At 42.9% G+C, this 21179-nt stretch overlaps 1 protein-coding gene across 1 annotated transcript in view; it reads right to left on the bottom strand.

The window, feature by feature from the left end:
* Nucleotides 1–14876, bottom strand: part of SEC16B (SEC16 homolog B, endoplasmic reticulum export factor) — a 70457-nt gene extending 55581 nt beyond the window's left edge. The window contains exons 1-6 of the mRNA XM_048482520.1: nt 14698–14876; nt 11835–12156; nt 7788–7879; nt 6335–6455; nt 1588–1738; nt 1031–1178 (exon numbers count right to left, since the gene is read on the bottom strand). Of these exons, the coding sequence (XP_048338477.1) occupies nt 1031–1178; nt 1588–1738; nt 6335–6455; nt 7788–7879; nt 11835–12156; nt 14698–14701 (838 nt within the window). The 5' untranslated portion in view covers nt 14702–14876. The remainder of the gene's footprint in view (nt 1–1030; nt 1179–1587; nt 1739–6334; nt 6456–7787; nt 7880–11834; nt 12157–14697) is intronic.
* Between the last annotated feature and the right edge of the window lie 6303 nt (nt 14877–21179).

Genomic DNA, 21179 nt, shown 5'->3' with positions numbered 1-21179 from the left:
AAAAACCAAAAAAGCACTAAAATGTTTTAAAAACCCACAAACGGAGGGGCAGAGCTTCGGACATGAATTGGGGGGGGGGGGGTTTCAAACCCGAGAACCTCCCCCTTACCTACGTCCATGCCACCTACACTCCCTAACACTCTACAAAAAGAAGTTAAACTACAAGTTAGCTACAGTCCCTAGCAAAATACAAAAGAAAACTAGAAATATACAAGGAGAAAACTAACTACTCCTAGCAGTCCACACTCCTAAAAATTAGCTACATTAGGCATTAGGCAACTGCGAAGAAGGGGTGATGGTACAAAGCCCAGGTCGAAAAAAGGCTATTGTCTCCTCTCCCTCAACCAGTCTATTTGGGGGTTTCTGCCACCAACTCCCATTTCCCAGTCCTCTGTCCACTGGTCTGTTGAAGATCACAATCATGGCCGGTGTAAAGCTTCATTGTTATTTCTGGGCCACAGGCAACATAAACCAGTTCAAAAGAATCTGAATCTGAATCTACCTCCCATTAAGGATGTCTGCTTAGTACTGGGAAGAACCATGTTTAAAATCCTCACTTGGACAAGTCACTCATTCTCACCCTCATCAACCTCGCAGAGCTGTTGTAAGCATAAAATGGAGAATGGGAATACTGTGTACGTTGCCCTGAGCTCCTTAGAACCACCCAGAGGAAGGACAAGATAGATGCCTTTCAAAGAAAGTCATTGCACCTAAAAATGACTAGGATTAGTCCCCCAGTATGCCAGGAAGGAGTACAATTGAAGGGCGAGCTATGGAGCCCTTCAACAGCCACCTGAATTTTGCTGGTTCAGTGACTCTATCTGCCGTATTCCTTGCACCCTGCCTTGAGTTCAGACTATTTGTCCCCTATCTTTCAGCTGCCTTGACCTGGATTGTGCCTTGATCTTCTTGTGTACTCCTTATTAATTGATAACTGTGGATCCTGGTCATGAGGCCTTGGCAAGCATTCAACCTTTCCACTCTGTGGAGTTGGCCTTGCCTTAACCACTGATGCTATCAAACAACACACCTGTCTGAACTGGACTCCAATCCTTGGAGGGAGCGGCTTCATATGGATTGGAAGCGTCATAGATGTACTGGCTTAGCTCATAAGCGCTGGAGCTGAGGCCAGATTCTTTGTACTGTTGAAGCAAGCTTGGCTCTTCAAGCACCGGAACCTGCAGGAGGGGAACGGAAGCAGGAGAAAAAGATGGGAGGTGCCAGTAGGAACGGGAAAACATAAGAGCAACTTTACCTACCATTTGGTATAGTGCCTGGAGGGTCAAAGTAGGATCGTGGAGACCCAGGGTTGAATCCTCACTCTGCCATGGAAATTTATTTGGGCCTATCATTCACTTTCAACCCAATCTATTCTACAGGGTGTTCGTGACAACAAAATGGAGGAGAGGATAACGACATATTTAGTTCCGCATTTGGGAGAAAGGCAGGGTATAAATGAAGTAAAATAAAATAAAGGTTATTCCTAGGACCTGCCATTCATTGGGCATGATGGACATTACTCCCAAGGCTGGCTGACGATATAAATTAATGCAGAGCTAGCTGTGAAGGGGGCAGAAAAGTAGGTACCTCATGCATTTGAGCACCAAGATTCTCCAGGGAGATCCCTTGCAATTCATTTGGAATCCATCCTTGTTGCAAAGAAGGGCCGTAATTGATATCATAGGAGCTGTCTTCCTGTGCACCGTACCCGTCTTTGTAGGATTCATGCTTCTTAGATCTGGGGAAGAAAAATGCCAGAAGAAAATGTTGCTTAAAATCTTTATTCTGCTCAACACTGGCTGGTCGGTTCTCATGGTGAGTTCACACAACGCCCCAAAGAGAAGCAAGAAGAGCTGATTCCATGCCTACAGGTCCGTTCTTCTGAAACAAAATATCTGAAGCCGTTCTTAGCACTGGCCTGGGGCAGTGGCTGAATGTCTGCTCCAGATATAGAAAGTGCCAGGTTCCCAGCAACTCCAGTTAAAAGGGTTGGATAATATATATGGTGAACAACTGCCTGATACTCTGGAGGAACACAGCCAGTCAGAAGAGACAATACAGACCTTGGGAGTACAAGTTAAACTCAGAATAAGGCAGTATCATCTACATGCCAGACTCTGCACTAGGTACCAGTTTCCTTACGAAGTACAGTACTGGTGTATTCTGGAGAGTATCTTCATAGGAGCAGGACAATCACTACTCCTGAGAAAGTTATGAGTTTTGAAAGCATGACTCATGCTTACTAAATTATGAAACCTTTTGCAGTGGTGGATTTCTCAAATTACAGAGCATGTGTGCTTTTGATTAAGGAATTAATCCTACTCTCTAGAAGCTTTATTTTAGTTTGGGGAGACATTTCTAGGATAAAGTTCAAGCAAAATTTTAATCAGGGGACTTATACAATATCTTCAAGATGAAAGGACTTGTGGAACTCAATATATTTATAGCATATGATAAAGTGAAGATGAAGACTGAGCAGGGGAAGCCAACGACACACTGGTATGCAGGTTTTTAAGGGGGGCATTTTGTAATACTTAAAAATAGCAGGAAGGGTGAATTAATAACTAACGATGCAAAGAACTACACGGAAAATAATGTATAAAACAGGATAACTTTGGTTGTTGTAAAAAAGAAAACCACAAACTTTGAAATGCATAGAGATTCTTCCAAAACTGCCATGGGTAAGAGATTCATGAAACAAGAGAATCTGGAGAAAGATTCGGAATTCAGTTTCACACTTTCTAGGGAGGTCTTTCAGAGAAGCTCAGTACAAATTGCTTTCTCGGTGGCATATCACACCGGCAAGATTCAATAGACATCAGACAACCAGTGTGTTTACAAGATGAAAAAAAGCAGCCCCACTAGATTAGACCAGTGGGTCACCTTGTCCAACACGCTGTTCTCTACAATAACCTCTAGGAAGCCCTAAAAGTGGAGCATTAAGGGAAAATACCCTCTCCCTGCTGTTGTTCCCTAGCAACTGGCATGCAGAGGTATACTGTGTCTGAACATGGAAGTTTTCATTTAGAAAAAGTGCAGCATACTGATGTAGAATTCTGTTTCCAGAGAATCTCGGTGTTTTTTAAGATAAACGATATGTCTGCAAAAACATACACATGTGGCATTATGTGACCAATGAAATTTCAGGCTGGCAGAGTTGCTGAATAAGATGTCCTAGTGGTCAGAAGGTACTGTTTCAGTGCTCCTTTCCTTCCCACTAACGAGTGGACAAGTAACAAGTAACAAAACACACAAATGTTTAAATTTTGCAAAACCATACAAAATTAGCACAATTAATTATTAGATTGCAGAATTCAGGATTTCTTGCCACAGAACTGGCTGGTTCTTTTACCACAAGCATCCGTGAGTATCATTGCTGCTTTCCCTTTATGCCTTGCTGCTCCCCATTGCTGTGACTCTAATTGCACAGGGACACAGCAGAGTCACAATCTTGACTCAGCAAGTTAATTAACACAGGCTGCAATACTGTAAGCACTTAAAGACTCACTGATAGCACTGGACATACTTTCAAGTAAATGGGCACAAGATCGGTCTGCATGGCTTCGGTTAATTAATTAAGGTCAAATTTTAACGAGTGATGCTGCAATGGAACAGCTTGTTTTTATCTTCAAAGGCACTGCGGGTCCATTAGAGAGAATGATAATTGATGTATTAAAGGACAACATCAAATTAACCATTCATGAGTAGAAGAAAAGGTTGTCCTTAATACATCAATTGTTGTTCTCTCTAATGGACCCATAATAGCTTTGACAATTATTAAAATTAAAAACCTTTATTAAATTCTAAATTATTTCACACTTGCTTAAATAGCAACCTAGTAAGGGGGAATAGTGGCCAGTGATTCAGCTGTGAATCGCACACAGATTTATGTAGTGCACTGACACAATCTCACAGGAAAGACCTGCACACATTTATTACTTCTTGTGAGACCTCATAGTGAGTGCCTCTTCCGAATAATGGACTCACAATAACCAGCGTTGGTGCTGCAGAAACTTCACAGATTAATAACCAACATATCAATGGTCAGTATATGCCATGTTCTATAATTTAAGTAATGCAAGTGGGCCTCTTTCATATTGATCTCTTTAATTATAAACGGTTGCATATGCCTGAGTCAGGATACCCTCTAATCATCTGCACTATGGAACAGACCCAAAGCTCGAGAGAAGGACATTTTTTCAAGAGGCACATTGAAAAGGCAGCAACTTATTTGCGCCATACGGCAGGTATCATGAGCCGATCCCCACAGGTCACCACGGACACTGTAATGTGAGACAGTTCCCTAATAGCAGTGGCGTTCCTGCCTAGGGACAGGGGGTACCCTATGTCCCCGGGCGCCCCCCATTTGGTCACGTGGGGGGGCGCCAACATTTCAGGGTCGTTTGTGTGTTTTTAAATTTTTAAGTGTTTTTTCACGTTCCGGCCTGCAGGGGGTGCACTTTTAAGGCTATTGGCACCAAAATTTCAGGGTACCATCCAGAGACTGTCCTGATGATACCACCCATATTTGGTGATGTTTGGTTTAGGGGAAGCAAAGTTATGAACCCCCAAATGGGGTGCCCCCATCCCCATTGTTTTCAATGGAAGCTAACAGGAGATGGGGCTACCCATTTGAGGGACTATACCTTTGGTTCCCCTGAACATAACTTCACCAAACTTGGGTGGCATCGTAAGAATAGTTAACAGATGATACCCTGAAATTTTGGGTGTCACTAGCTTTAAAAATACAGTCGTTACAGGCAGCCCGAGAAATTTGCCCAAAATTCATTGTTTTGCAGTGACTTTGCTCCACTGTAGCCAATGGGGGGGGAATTTCTGAGTGTGTTAAGAGCAGGCTGCACATTTTTGAAGATAGAAGGCACCAGACTTTCAGGGGTGGCTCTAGGAGGGCCTTTCTGGTAATAGCATCCAGGTTTGGAGACCTTTTGCTTCTGGGGGTTCAATTTTTATGGCCTCCCCAAAAGGCTTTTTTTTGTTTCCCCGGTCCTGCACATGAAAGCCTGTGGGCTGAGTTCTCTCCCAGAACTCTCTCTAACTCCCCACCTTAATTCCCACCCAGAAGCAAAGAAGCTCACCAAGATTGGATGCTATTACTCCAAGGCCTCTTGGAGCCACCTTTGAAAGTCTGGGGCCTCTATCTTCAAAAAATGTGCAGCCTGCTCTCAGAAATTCCCCATTAGCTACAGATGGGATGAGTTTAAGCTTCACTGCAAAACAAAGAATCTTGGGCAAATTTATTGGGGTGCCTGGAAGGGATGCTATTTTTAAAGCTAGTGACACTGCAAAATTTCAGTGGTATCATCTGTTAACTATTTTATGATGCCACCTAAGTTTGGTGAAGTTATGTTCAAAGGAACCAAAGTTATGGTCCCTCAAATGGGTAGCCCCAATCCTCAGGTTAGCTCCCATTGGAAAACAGTGGGGATGGGGGCATTCCATTTGGGCATCCATAACTTTGCTGCCCTGAACCAAACATCGCCAGACTTGGGTGGTATCATCAGGGCAGTCTCTGGATGATGCCCTGAAATCATGGTGCCGCTAGCTTTAAAAATGCGCTCCCTGCAGGCTGAAAAAACACCAAAAATACCCCCCCAAAACCCAAATACTTTTGCATTCGCATTTGTTAATTTCTTTGGGACAGGGACATAATCGGACAATTTTTGTCTGAATGTGCCCAGCAATTCTGCCCAAATTTCAGCCAGAATCTGCTATTTGTTTTCATCTGGAATCTCCAACCCTCAAAAGTGATGATGCTGTTTAAGGGTGGGGAGAATCCAGCACCCTCCAAACAGCATCACTCAATTTCCCCTGTTTTTAACCAGGGACCCCAGATTCTCCCTTTAAGGTAGATTTGAAAGAAGAATCATGAAACTCCCTAGTTTAAACACCAATGAAAGTGTGGATTCCACTGGAGGTGTTTTGTGTGAGAGATGATGCTGACATTTTGTTTGGTAAGAGAAATGTGTTTTTTGCTGGGGGTGATTTGTGAGAGATTTACATGCTTAATACCCACTTGCACTGGCTTGGAGTTGTTTCTCAGGCTAACAACCTCCCTCATAGGGTTGTTGTGATTAGGAAATTAGGAAAAGAGTTGGTGGGTAGAGAGCCATGTATGTTTTGATGGGAGTGGGAGGTGATTTGTGAGCTGGTACAAAAAATCATTGTTTGGTCATGGTGGGGGCGAGTGGCCGCCCATACACCGGGCCGGGGGGGGTGCAAACTCAGGTTTTGTCCCTGGGCGCCAGTTTGCCTAGGTACGCCCCTGCCTAATAGACAAAATCACCCTTTATGACTCCTTCCCAGTTTTCCTTACCGAATTGGTGTTGCGTTGTTCTGCCTGACAATTCTACTGCTTTCCTCCTGACGGTAATCTCTGTAATGACTCTGGTTCCAGTAATCTGCATATTCACCATAGGTATTTCTCTGCCTTAGATCTAGATACTCAGAAAAAAAGAAACATAAAGCAAAAGATCTACTTGCAGCCATCCATAAAATTAAGAAGTTATAATGCTAATTATAAAACAAGAAGTCTGACCTATCTTTTATTCTCCTGGCTGTGTGTTATATTTACAGGCAAACTGGACTCTAGCATCAGCAACAGTTGATGTACATAAACCTATCATGATCGAGTGAAAAGTGGGGGTGGGTTTAGGGTTGCCAGCAACAGGTTGAAAAATACCTGGAGATTTTGGAGATGGAGGGTTTAGGGAGGGACTTGGCAGGTTTATTTTTAACATCAGAAGGGGTACTCAGATGAGCAGAATCCTCCTCTGCCCTTTGTCACCTTACTCCAGCTTGGGAAGTAAGAAGAAGAGGAGTTTGGATTTATACCCCACCTTTCTCTCCTGTAAGGAGACTCAAGGTGGCTTACAAGCTCCTTTCCCTTCCTCTCCCCACAACAGACCCCTTGTGAGGTAGGTGGGACTGAGAGAGTTTTGAAGAAGTGTGACTAGCCAAAATTCACCCAGCAGAAATGTAGGAGTGCAGAAACACATCTGGTTCAGAGAAGACTCCACTGCTCATGTGGAAGAGTGGGGAATCAAACCCGGTTCTCCAGGCTGCCACCTGAGATGACAGAGAAAGCATGTGGGAGTTCCTGCACTTACTCCCCATTGAGGAGTGTTAAGTGTGAGAGGTTGCTACCACCTGAGATGACAAAGAAAGTCATGCTTCCCCCCTGCATTTGCTTAGGGTTTGTGACATGGGTGCAAAACAAAACACAACAGGGAGAGGCGGAAGTTGCAGTTCCTCTCAAGGATTCTGGACATGAACTGACAAGATTTCAAAATTAATAGTCTGGCAGGATCTTAGAGTGGCCAATCTCTAGGTGGGGCCTGGAGAACTCCTGGAATTACAGTTGATCTCCACACTACAACAATCAGTTGCTCTGGAGAAAATGACTGCTTTGGTGAACTCTATGGCATTATACTCCAGAGGTCTCTCCTTTCTCCAAACCCCTCAGATCTCCAGAAACTTCTCAAGCCTGTTAGCAACTGTGTTTGGTTTTTCACAAAACACACAAATGTTTAAATTTTATAGGCACACAGGCCTGGAGCATTACTTTCTCTGCCTGAAGAGGGCAGTTCAATATAGGGAGACAAAGGGAAAAAATCCAACTTTGCAGAAGTACAAAAGATACAGTTTGGGATGAGGAGAACATGAAATATTGTCTAGAAGCATATGCAAATATAGACCTGCTCTTTGAAATCATTCACAATCTTCAAACATTTTGTAAACTGGTTTTGTTTCTATGGAGACAGTAGTACCTCTGTCACCTTGCAGTGCTTGGGAGTATCTCTGATGACTTCCATAGGAATAATCTTCCACAGGGCTCCAATACTGATCTTCATAACTTTGCCTGAAATGTAACCCAGAAAGGAGAGTAGAGGAATCTGATATATTGGAAGGTGTTTATATGTTCTGACATGTGATGATACAGAAGGGAAGTTGGCAGAATCAGAAACCATTCTAGAATCAAGGCAAATGAAAACAAAATCAAGAATCTGGCATAAAATTGCTATGCAGAGGTTATAATTAGTATTTGGTCATTAAAATGACTCTGTCCCCACCTCTGTGTTTAGTAATTTAAATACTATAACTAGAATTATATTAGATTCTCAAAATCTTTGACATCCCATTAGTTTTGGTTCATTGATGCAGTGAAAGGCCAGACTGAAAGGATAAAATATCATGCCGATCCTAATGAGAGGATGAGAGAAGATTGAAGGAGAGCTGAAGCGGGCTATTGAGAGAAGCATCAGTGTGAGGGTCCAATTAAATATGATCTAGGAGAGTCAAAGAGTGTGTCATGACAAGCCCAGAAACCTGGAGTCTTCGGGAGAGGAGGCCAAAGAATCAAAGCTGAGGAGGACCAGAGAGACAAGGGTGGTTTCAGCGCTGCAGAGACATCTGCTGACAACGCTGCAGCAGTGCCAGAAGCCACCCTACCAGAACCTGCAAGGGAGGCCCGACCATTAAGGCAGTATCATCCGTAAGGTTGACTAGACTGAAGCCTAGGAGCCCCACAGGGACTAGCGGTCCATCAGTTTGTTTGTTTGTTTGTTTGTTTGTTTGTTTGTTTGTTTGTTTGTTTGTTTGTTTGTTTGTTTGTATCTATCTATCTATCTATCTATCTATCTATCTATCTATCTATCTATCTATCTATCTATCTATCTATCTATCTATCTATCTATCTATCTATCTATTTTGCTGAGGCACTATTACCTGCACCCTAGGGCTCCAACAATTAAAGACACTTTGTGCTCTACATCATAGCAATACATGTACATATGTATCCATATATATATTCTCAAAAGTATACTTTTTTGTCAATATCTCTATTCCAGTATTCAAATGAGAGCAATAAAAGGTGGGAGAGGCTTCATTTAATTTTGTATTTATTCTTCCACATATTTTAGTCCATTTCCATGAAATGTTTATTGTTGTAACCTTCTCCACTTACCTGTGGAATGTTATAGAATCCCAATGTTCACATTTCGTACTGCCATATGCTGACCAAGCAGTCATGATGTAAAAAAACTGAGAAGTTGCAAGTTGTAGTCAGCTGAGGTTTGTTTTGGGTCAATGAGGAGAGGTGGGACAGTGGGTCAACAGCCTACTAGCATCAGAGTTGTGACATCATGCCCCCTCTTTCCTTATTACACCTCCATGAGCAGCAATATATTCTACTTGTGACGTTGGGAAAGACTAAAGTGCCAGAGGGGGCCTAGGGGCCCAGTCATTGGTTAATATGGCCCTGCCTGCCACCAGGCAAGACACATGGGGGGGGAATGGCACCCGGGGCAACACCTGCTCTGCCCTCCCCATGTCCCTCACTCGTACCCGAGAAGCCTGTCACGGGCCACCCCTCGACCTGGCCCTGCCAGACAGTTATTTTGGCCAGCAGAGGCTCCGCCAGCCAAAGGAGCAGCCTGGTAGGGCACGGCCAAGGGACGCGTGGTGGCGGCCCAGCCAGGCTGCTCATTTGGCCAGCTTAAGGAGCACCCTGGAGGGGTGGGGCCAGGGGGAGGGGTGTGTGGGGGGTGATTCTCAAGTGACCAGCTGGCATACCCCGGGGATATGTGACACCACATGTCTCCATAAGCACTCTGCCACTGCCTCCCAGGACCCACTCTGCCTCTCCATGATTGGCAATAGTAGAGGGACTGGGCTGAGGCTGAACAAAGGAGGCAAAATGCTGGACCAGCTGCGGGCGACATGGAGATCTCCCACTATTACAACTGATCTCCAGACGACCAGGATCAGTTTTCCTGGAGAAAATGGCTGCTTTATTATTATTATTATTATTATTATTATTATTATTATTATTATTATTATTATTATTATTATTATTATTATTATTATTATTATTATTATTATTATTATAATACACATAACAACACAGCACAAGTGTCTGGAATTCATCTCTGAATATCGAGTCCTTCCCAAGGACCTAGGATATTAGAGGTATTTGCGTAGAATGTGTGCAGTTCCTAGAAGTGCTGCTTTCTGCAGCATGTGTGGACTGATGTTCTGTCCAAGTTTAGGCTTTCCAGATGTTTTTCAAGATTTCTTGGGATTCCTCCTAGAGCACCGGACTCACTAGTTAGGGATTACTGTTGTTCTTTTCTGCCACAATCGATTTCAACTTCAATTTGTAGGTCCCTTGTATTTTTGTAGGATCTTTTTCCTCAGCTCTTTGTCCCTCTACCCTGCATGTCAACTGGCACAGTAACATCTATGATCCAAAACATGTTTTTTTCTCTATCACTGTTATGTCTGGGGTAAGTTGTGTGTCAGGTGTCCTGTCTGTTTGTATTCTTAAAAGTCCCAGAGTATTTTTTTGCTTCTTCATTTTCTCTGTGGTCTTCTCTGGCTTGTGCTTTCAGTATTCAGGTCTCTTTGCTACAGGGCAGGCTGTACTTTTTCTGCAAAGGTTCCAGTGCACCATTGCTGCTAGCCTATTGTGGACGTTCAAGATAGTCAGCTTTGGGCTATTTTCTTACAACAGCAGATGATGTGCTCCACAGTTTCATCACCCTCTTTGCAGAGACGGCACTTTGGGTCATTGTATGATCTCTTTTTCTCGACTGCGTGTCTTTATTGCATTTTGTCCTGTAATGCTTGCTCCTGGGCAGCAAAAATCTAGGGCCTTCAGTTTCCTTCTTTAGAGTTCCCCTTCTGAGCCACTCCCATGTTTTCTTTGCTGTCAACCTCTTCCCTTCAATGTTCTTAAAGTACTGGCCCATGGAGTGGCTTTGTTTAGCCACTGCTCCCTTTCTTCTGTTTTAAACTGTTGGACTCTATACTCTTTTTGATTCTTATGGCTTTCCAGCATCTCAGCCTTGTGGACTTCTTTTCAATGCTGGCTCTTGACTTTCTTGGATGTATTCTTTCACTTTTGGCCTCTTTTCTCTTCCCTCTACTGATTAGTTTGATGTGGAGCAGTCCTCTTCCTCCTTCTGACCTTGCTAGGTAGAGTCTGTCTACATCACTTCTTGGATGCAGTGCTCGATTGATGGTCATAATTTTCCTTGTTTTTCTGTCCAGGATGTCCAATTCGGCTTGAGTCCAGTTAATTATGCCAGCAGTGTAGCGTACTACAGGCACCGCCTCAAGTATTAATTGCCTTTATTGTATTTCCTCCATTTAACTCTTTGATTTCCAAAATTTTTTCTTACCCTTCTAAAGATATTCCTTCCTAATTGGCGCCTTTGACTTCTGTGCATTGCTTGATCGTTCCTCTGCTTGCGAGAGTATCCCCAAGTATTGGTAGCATTCATTCACTGGTAAGCTCTTTATTTCTATGTCATTTGGCATATTCACACCTTCGCATGTTGCAAGTTTACCTTTACTGAGTTCCAAAGTTGCACACTTGTCAAGTCCAAAAAAATCCTACTTTACCCAATGTACGAAAGCTAAAGACTCTCACTGTGTTCAGTAGTGACTCAATCTCTGCTTTTGATTTTCTATTATTATTATTATTATTATTATTATTATTATTATTATTATTATTATTATTATTATTATTATTATTATTAATTGAATGTGAGGGTAGACTGTATGGCATTATGCCCTGCTGTGGTTCCTCCCTCCACAAACTCCACCCCCCCTAGGCTTTACCCCCCAAATCACCAGGTATTTACCAACCTAGAGCTGGCAGCTCTAGGTAGATTATAAAATGATAAATGTTATGTGACTGTTTCTGTAGGACAGAGAGAGAGAATGGACAGGGAGGTATACATGGGAGACACACTCTGTTCTCTCTTCATTTGTTCTACAGAATACTGAGTGTCACCTTCCTTGGACTTTACCTTGAGTATGGCCTGTTGAGATAACTGTTTTCATAATACTCTGCCCTGGAGTGCGGTCTCATATAATCCTGGAGCTGTGGGTGATATGTCGGGTGGTAGTAGTCCATTCTGGCATCTGACCAAGGTGGAGGCCCTGCTCGGGGATCCTGGTATTGATGGTAGAACCTCTCGTTTTGAGGCCTGGAATGAGGAGAAGGTCCACGAGAGACTTCCCTCCATGGGCCCCTGCCCTGCTCTTCCTTTTGGGTTATACTTCTCCCCTTGGGTTGAGGATGCTGTGCTGGAATCTGAGACTCCATCTTGGATTTACTGCTTCTGCTTCCTACAAACGAAAGAGTAGTCAAAAGTCAGGGTATACAAAACCATTTTCAAAACCAGGCACATACTTCTCCCAAGGTACTAAGCCATTATAGGTACTGAGCCCTTTGGGGGTAGGGCGGTTTACCAAATCGAATAAATAAATAAATAAATAAATACATTATGATTGTGGAGATGTGATTTGAAGCATGAAAGCAGCACCTATAGAAGCCTCCCAAATGAAGGGATGGAAGCTAGTTTAGACATTTATTTTAAATGGGAAGGAAGGATATGTTTTTAAAATAAATGAACAACTGGGGTGTTGCGTGGTTTCTGGGCAGCATGGCTGTGTTCTAGTAGCATTTTCTCCTGAGGTTTTGCCTGCATCTGTGGCTGACATCTTCACGGATCCTCTGAAGATGCCAGCCACAGATCTTCAGAAATTTAAATATTAACTTGCAAATGAATATACTAAATCTAAACAAATTGGTGAAAAATATACAGATCTACAGACGTTGATTTCTTGGCTTTATTTTGAGTGTGACGTCTTGGGCACAAAATTCTGATGCGCTGGTAGAGAGTATGGAAAGTTCTGACCAAGACGGATTCCAACATTTGCACCAACGAATGCATTTGTGCTATATTCCAAACACAACTGCACAGATCTCCTAAAGAGAAGGTCTCTAAAAATAGCCATTTGCAAGTATTTGAATCATAGGAGATCTTTCTATACCTGTTTCAGTCCACTTTCGAAAGACAATACACCTACCTCCCCTTATCTTTGCCAAAGCAGCTGTGAACTAGCACTGACAGATGTTATTGATTCAGAACTGACCTCTAAAATCTTACCATCTGTGTGTATTTCAACCAGTTTAACCCCCCATGTTTAAACAAACAAAACAGGCAGTTTCCAATCAAATCCTCCAATGCTCCCAGATTAATCCAGAACACACTGGGTGAGCAACAACATCCCCATCGACACATACACACACCTGTTGAAATGAGACCACCTGCTTCAGCTCTTTCAGCCCAACCGTAGCTGTACCTGTCCCCAAAGGAAGCTCTCAAAGTCCGCCTGCCACATCGGTTGCTGCCCAGCTAATAATCAGCATAGTCTAGGTCAATGCTCCCTGCTTCTCCCTGTGCCAAAGTCCCAGCTTGCTCTATAGCAATAACAGAGAAGGGCAAAGGACAATTTGTCTACCTACTTGAAGACAAATCCCCTTTGGGCTGCTTGGAGGCAAGAGACTAAAACCTTAGCCAAAATTAAAATTTAAAAAGAAAACTCTTGAACAGGCAAAGATGGTGAAAACAGAGACAGCCTAGGACATGGAGGATTTAAAACCCCAGCACCAGGGAGGAAATGGTTTAGAAGCAGAGCTCACAATGGACATCACCTTTCCAGAGTTCTTTCTGCAATGATTTCACTTTATACAGTGCAATTCTAAGAAGAATTATCCCCTGTAAGTCCCCTGATTTCAATGGATTTCAAAGTGTGCAACTTTGTTTAGAATTGCATCTATAGTGGTTTTGCTCCCAATAAGAATACCATAGATTTAGGGGAGAACAAAGTAATTTTTTTCCTCATTGAGTGATGGAAATCTGGGATTCACTGCCAGATGATGTAGTAGTGGACACAGACATAGACTGCTTTAAAAGGGACTTTGATTCGTGGAGGAATATAGGTCCATCAGTAGTTACCAGTTAGGGTGATTAAAGGGAACCTCCGCATTTAGAGGCATCAAATCTCTGAATACCAGTGGGAAGAGGCAACATTAGCCTCTGTGACCTGTTGCTGACCCTTCATAGTAACTAGTTTACTATGAAGTGATTTACATCAGGAAAACACCCTCACCTCTCCTAGTTCTAGGGCCCCAATCCATATCAAACTATAATACTTTTTTAAAAACCTGCCAGTCATTCAGCCAAATGATGCAAGGAAAATTCTGCTCTTTCTGCTTTTTGTTAAGTGTTCTGTGCTCAGATCTTCAAAGCTCGAAAAACATTTTTTATTATTTTTGTTTACTATCACAGCTGCCAGTTATTGTTGTTGTTAATATCATGTCTTAAGTTCAAATCTAGCACATTATATAGACCCAGCTATTGGGGTTAAACAGATCCAGCAAAAGAAAGAAACTGGAAACTCTTCTAAAGCCACGTGGGGTGGTTAGTCAAAGCGCGATCTGCTCCAGGATTGAATTTGTCATCCCAACCCGGACATTTTTTTCAATTGCCAATCAGATTATAGAATGTAGCACCCAGTTATCTTGGCCTGAATTAACTAATTTGATTGCTTTAACAACTGTTGTTTATAGTGTTTCTGAGAAGCCTCTTCTGTATTTAACCATTCACTAACCACAAGGCAGTTGGATTTGCAATTTCCATCATGTAATTTCACGGAGTTCATATGCTTGGGATGCAGCTAATACAAAATCTTAGCAAGACACAAATCAATAAACAAATTATATAAATAAAAAGACCAATAGAATTGCTAAAACCGAGGGATTTTCCCTTCAAGAACTGTGAAATGTTCTAACTTATGTTTCAAAAAAAGTTTTTTTCTTACGCATTTTTGTTGTCCTGTCTTCTGCAAACTTGAAAATAGGTTGCCCTTGTTCTCCCGTTTAATAAATATGACATACTCCTTTTCTAGTAATGCCAAAAAAAATAATAAGTTACCATCTTATAGCAACTCATTACTAAAAACAAAGCCTTTTTGTGATGCTCCAGCATCTCAACATGACAACAAACTCCGCCTCTTTCAGGCTGACCAGCGCCGCTTCTTCTCTACTCTCTGCCACGTCAGCTCGGCGGAACCTTTGAGCTGCGCTCGTTACTCCTTGTCGGAGGCACTCTTGGAGCACAGAGTCAGGGAAAATGTAAAACAGGGTAGCCACGACATGTAGAGAAATAATTGCCGTGTTGAAACAAATGGCTAATTTGTCAGAAAAGAACTTTATCGACCTCCCTAAAACCTCGGCGGCCAAGTTAGTAACACCCCTCCCCAATTATTCTAGGCATGCCACTACGTAAATGCCATTTTAAAGAGGGGTTTTGAAACAGTTGTGCATGACTACAATTAAGGTTGCTCACTCTGGGGTGGGAATTTGAGGGTTGCCAACCTCCAGGAAGGGGGGGGTAAATATATATCCCAGAATTACAGCTGCTCTTCAGACTATCTTGCTCGTTTATTTAAAATGTTTATTCTGCTTCTGGAGAAAACGGCTGCTTTGGTAGTGGGCTGCACGCGGCATTATTTCCCACCAAGACCCCCTCCCCTCTATAAACCCCCTCTTCCCTTGCTCCACCCTCAAATCTCGAGGTATTTCCAAACCTGAAATATTTGGCATCCTTAGGGAACTTCCTAGAGCTATTGGGAATGGTGCTGGGGAAAGTGGAGGGGAAGGACTTCAGGAGGCTATAATTTCATTAGGGTCCACCCTCCAAAACACCCATTTTCTCCAGAAATAACTGATTTATGTCTTCTGGAGATCAGTTGTAATTTTGGGGGGATCTCCAAGCCCCGTCCAGAGGCTGGCTGGCTATCCTCAAGGCAATTGTGTTTTTGAAAAGAGGCATTTCATGAAGGGTCTTAGAGTTACCAGTCCCCAGGTGCAGACCAATAGAATCTGCTGGAATTACACCTGATTGCTAGAATGTGTTTGTTAAGTGCCATCAGGTCGCATCCAATTTATGACAACTCTAAGAATGTTTTTAATATGTCATGGATTCCATCTTCCAAAACAGTCATTTTCCAGACCATAGAGATAAATTCCTGTGGAGGGTGGAATCTAGGGGTGGGGGGGGGGATTTGTTAAACTAAATTTATATCCCATCTTTCTGCCCTCACAAGGGCCACCAAGGTGGCTAAAAATTCAAAGATGAAGGAGATCCCTGAGGGAGGTATTGTACTCCCTAGAAGTCCCTCCCTCTTCCCCAGGGTCCACTCAGAAAGATATCCAGGAATTTCCCAACCCTTCTTAAGGGGTAAAATGTGTAAGAACACTGTCATGCATCAGAAACTCTGAGGGGGTGAGTGGTAGACTAGGGCAGTGGGGCGAACCTATGGCATGGGTGTCAGAGGTGGCACTCAGAGCCCTCTCTGTGGGCAGACACAAACAGGCTGCCCCCCCCCCCCCATATCTAGGCTGGCCTGGGCCGCTGGGCTCGATTATTAGCATTAAACCTTGGGGAAGCAGTGTAGGTAGTCCTGTTAAGCGCTGTTGAACCCCACTGATTTTCATGTGAAGAACTAAAGCACAATCCTTTACCTGGGAGTAAGCTCAGTTGCTGGCAATGGGGCTTGCTTCTGAGTAAACCCTCCTAGGGTCATGATTCACCCGTTGGAAGAGTTGCATGGCTGCTTCAAAGCAAAGCGACCGACTACCACCAAGCTTACTCCTGAGTAACGCACGCCTCTGAGCCAACCGCTTTTTCTAAACTAAATCCTCAGTATTCAGGTTAAATTGCTGTGTTGGCACTTTGCAATAAATGAGATTTGGGTTGCAATTTGGGCACTCGGTCTCGAAAAGGTTCGCTATCACTGGACTAGGGTGTGGATCCAGATATAATAAAGAAAGAGCTTCGGCTGTTTTTGCCTCTGGACAAATTACACTTTTATTCAATATTTGTGTGTGTGTGTATAACATTTTATGGGGGTCATCTTATATTCAGGGTTGTCTTCCTTCCAAATCACTACTGCAGCCTTTCCCCTTGATCTGGTCCCTTAGGTTGACCCTCTACAGATGACCAAAATGAGCCTTCAGAAAGAGGGAGAACAAAGTAAATTTGGAAACCAAAGCCTGATTCCCAGAGTTACCAAGGTCCCTGCAATTTTGTCTAAGTTCCCACTTCCACTACTATCACTGTTCCTGCTCAGATGACTGGCAAAGTAGATCTTGTTCTGCCGGAAACTGTGGAAAGCAGCTACCAGTCAGAGGATGCTTCCAAAAGCTTTTGCTTCATGATTTTGAAGTCCTTTGGGAGCTGACTGCAGTGCCCCATCGCCAGGTAAGTATGCCAGCGTCCATGCCACTTTGCACAATGCTGATGGCACAGGCGCAACCCTCCCACTGATTCCAATGCAGCTTTTGCCCCCACCCCCACCCTTACCCTTTGGTTTGCAGCCTAAGTGTCCATTGGTTAGATTATTGCATATAATATATATGTGATTTTCTTTTTTCTTAGTCTTATAATATAAGTGTAATGTGTGTTTTGAGTCTATGCTGCAGGCAGGCTGGAGCTAGAGTGTGGCCGGACAAGCCAGTCAAGATGGGCAGCATGTGAGGCATAGTCAACCAGTCCAGGATCAGGGCAGGCAAAGGCATGGTCAAGGCAGTTCAAAGTCAAGGCACAGGCAGGAGATCAGGCAGGCAGGCTGAGAGCCGGAGGTCAGAGGGAGACCAGGCACATGGAGCTCACTAGGAAGTACGCTAGTCGCACCCAGGCAGAGCTAAGCCCAAAGCAGGATTTATATAGGAAGTTCTGGTTATTGAAGCTGGGATCCTTCCAGAGCCCAATCCTCCTCATATGCAGATGCCTCTACCTCACAGAGCGGTCTGCCATGCCTAGCAGCCATGCAAGCACTTCTTCTTTGACTCTGCATCTGTAGACTCTTTTGAGCAGCTGGCATGTTACTCAGTTCTTCTGAGGTTCTTGATGGCTCTCCCAGCTGCACAGCATCAGCCTCTGCCTTAGCTTGCAAGGAAGGGCTTGGAGATGGTTCTGCTGCCTGCATTCAGAGGTGTAGCTCCAAGGGGACCGGGGGGTGAACGACGCACCAGGTGCGTGTCCCTGTGGGGGTGTAGTGAGGGCATTCCAGGGCGGCGGAGGACACACCAGTGCACTGGGCGCTTTTACCTCTTGCTACGCTTCTTCCTGCATTTCCTTGCAAGGAGAATGTACTTCAATTTGCCTTAAACTGAATCAGACCGCTGGTCTTCTGGGTTAGTTATCTGCTCTGACTGGCAGCAACTTTCTCCAGGGTGTCAGATGGAGGTCTTTAACATCTCTGATAATTCACACTGAAGGTGCCAGGGACTGATCATGGGATCTTCCGCATGTAAAGCAGATGTTCTACCAGTGGGTTACACCTCCATTAGGTGGTAAAATCCTGACATAGTAGGCCAGGCTGTTCCAATTCCAGATGCAGGTGGAGAAACATCTTTTTGGATGCTCTGTGCGCACGTATTTCATTACAAAGGTTATATATCCATCTGAAGTTGTATAGTGCACTCAAGATTCGACCACCTCATTTGTTGCTTTGGGCCTCCCACAAGCCAGAGTTTCGAAAAGTATAAAGTAACCAGAGTTCCAGTGACTTAATATACCTGCTGAGAATCCAGCTATGGATAGATACAACCAGAAGTTCACGATAACCCCCCGACTTTCATTCTTGCCTCTGAATCTTTCATGCAAAGGTACACTTCAGTTAGTTGTCACAAAAAACAAAATATTTTCAGCCACCTACTCTGCCATTTGCTTTGCAATTAAGAAGGTTTCTTTTGCGTAAAAAATTAAAGCCAGGCAACCTTGACAGTGAGGGATCCATAATTCACAAGGATGCATTATTTAATATATTTAAAGAATGATTCCAGGTGAGAATGGAAAACATGCTGTGCTGTTTAAATGCTACTCAGCGATTAATGGCTAAAGCTCTAGAGTTTGGAAAACTGCAGAAGATTAAAAGAAAAAAAAGCTTTGGCATTATAAAAAGTTGCCTTTCTATATAAAGCAAGTTTCTGGATCTCTAGGTTGCAGATACTACCGGTAGCTTCACAAAGTTTTAGAAATCAATGGGGCTTAGTGGAGGCTATAGGCAAAATCCAGCACAGCTTCTTTATCTGCCAAAACTACCCTGTGGGTTTTTTCTTCTAGAATTTCCCTGCACATCTTGCTCATGGTGAAGGAAAAAAAAACATTCTTGTTTCAGTGAACTATTTGCATTTCCCTGTTAATAAGAAGGCCAAGGATTGAGACCAGATGATCATATTTGAAACTTTAAGATTTCATAAGGTCCTAAACCTGCAATTGAGGAAACTGTGTAAATAATTATGCACTTTTTTTAAAAATCCCAATTTATTTCTTTGACAAAATGTATATGTTCCATAGCCCTTTGGGGCATATATTATTCATTTGTTTTTCTCCCCTTCTTCTTGCCTGGCCTGTTGGTATTACAGATCCACCAAAAACAAAAAAGATCTACAATCCATCAAAGACAAGTCTGTCCCATTGCCTTGTAGGGCATGTCCTTCCACAAGTGGGCTTAGCCTACATGCCTCCGTGAGCCACCAGTACTCTCAGTGGATCCCCCCCTGGGTATCCACGCCCAGGCTCAGCAGACTACCAAGGAAGAAAGCATACCCTAGAAGGGGCCCTCACAGCAGGTTCCTCTTAAGCATAGGTGTCAAACTTGCGGCCCTCCAGATGTTATGGACTACAGTTCCCATCACCCCTGCCAGCATCATGCTGGCAGGGGATGATGAGAACTGTAGTCCATAACATCTGGAGGGCCACGAGTTTGACACCTGTGCTCTAAAGCATTATTCATTACAGTTACATTAACCTTGAACGCTTCATATAAGTCATAAGCACTCGATACCACATGGCAAACAATAAATAGCACTTGTCAACGAAACTGAACATTTGAATTAATAGAAAGGGTGTATCCACAGCTATTTCCATCTTGATCGAAAATAAAGCACAAATGCAGAAGAGGCAGAGTGACAGCTTCAAGTGAATACAGCTAGTGACACCCCTTCAGTCGTCAACTATTTTGGGAAGACCATTCCTAATGTACAGTAGAGAAGTGACGAACATATAACTGAAAAACTGCCAACATTTTACAAAGGCATATTAATAGTGGGAAATGTTGTGAAATTTAGGCAGTTTCAATTGCTTTGATCCTTGCACATACATACATAAACATACAACTGCTTTTATTGTATTTGCCAGTTTTGCAATTCTGCTGCATTATTTGTATGTATTACGCTGATATTTTGTGGGTATTATATTGTTTTAGTGCATTGTTTTCATTTTGTAACCCTATTTTATTCCCTGGAGGGTGTAGTTTTATATTGTTGTTACTGTATTGCCTGTAATTACATACTCTGACTTGTGCTTCAACAAGACAGGCAGACTACAAAAGAAATAAATATACTTTATTTCCATTTCCTTTGCACAATGTTTTTTTTTCTAGAAACAAAAGGACATGTAACATAAACACTCTCCCTGAGGTTGCTACTCTTTCTGCCCCATTCAAGTGCCACAGACAGTGATATAATCTTCAGGAATCCCAGACATACAATGAGCTGAAGGAGTATGCTCAAACATATATGTGCAGCTTTGCAAGGAAAATTATACAGCAGATCTAATATAAAATGCTGGCCGAGTACCGTGATAGGGCAGTGTATCAGCTATCCATTATGGCACTATATATTTTTGACTGCAGCTGAGCCAGAAAAGGGTTAAAGCAGTCTCATCCTACACCTGTCCTTCAGCCAATAGAATCCAAGATAGGGGTAGGTGCAACATATGTTCCTAACAATCACAGATTGCACCAAGTGGCTTACATTAAAGGACCAAACAGGTCTTACGGAAACAACTCAGTTAATAATTGTACAAACACTCTATTGGCATTAAAATGCCCGAATCATGTCTGCAAAGTTTCTACTGGACTTGCTACTTATAGCGTTTTGTATAATTTATAACACTTTGTTATTTTTTGTTTTGTGAAATTTGCCTATTTCTATGGCTTTCATTGTACCAGTGTTAGACATTTGTTACCAAACTGAAGTTGTACTTGATAACACCTGTATTTCTACTCCTCTGTTTCTGTTGCACTGCGATATGTTGCATCAGTTTACGACACTGCATATTTGATTTTGCTATTGCTACACTGAGAAAGTGAGTTTTGGGTTATTATGTTTTAATTAAGGCCAATAGAGTGCTTGTATCATTATTAACTGAGTTCTTGTTTCTTTAAGACCTATTTGGTCTTTTACGGTAAGCCATTCAGTAGTCAACGGAGGCTGCTTTTGATTTTAAAAA

Source organism: Sphaerodactylus townsendi, unplaced genomic scaffold (genome assembly GCF_021028975.2).
Source record: "Sphaerodactylus townsendi isolate TG3544 unplaced genomic scaffold, MPM_Stown_v2.3 scaffold_18, whole genome shotgun sequence".
NCBI classification, from domain to species: Eukaryota; Metazoa; Chordata; class Lepidosauria; order Squamata; family Sphaerodactylidae; genus Sphaerodactylus; species Sphaerodactylus townsendi.
This window is presented reverse-complemented; position numbering and strand designations above follow the sequence as displayed.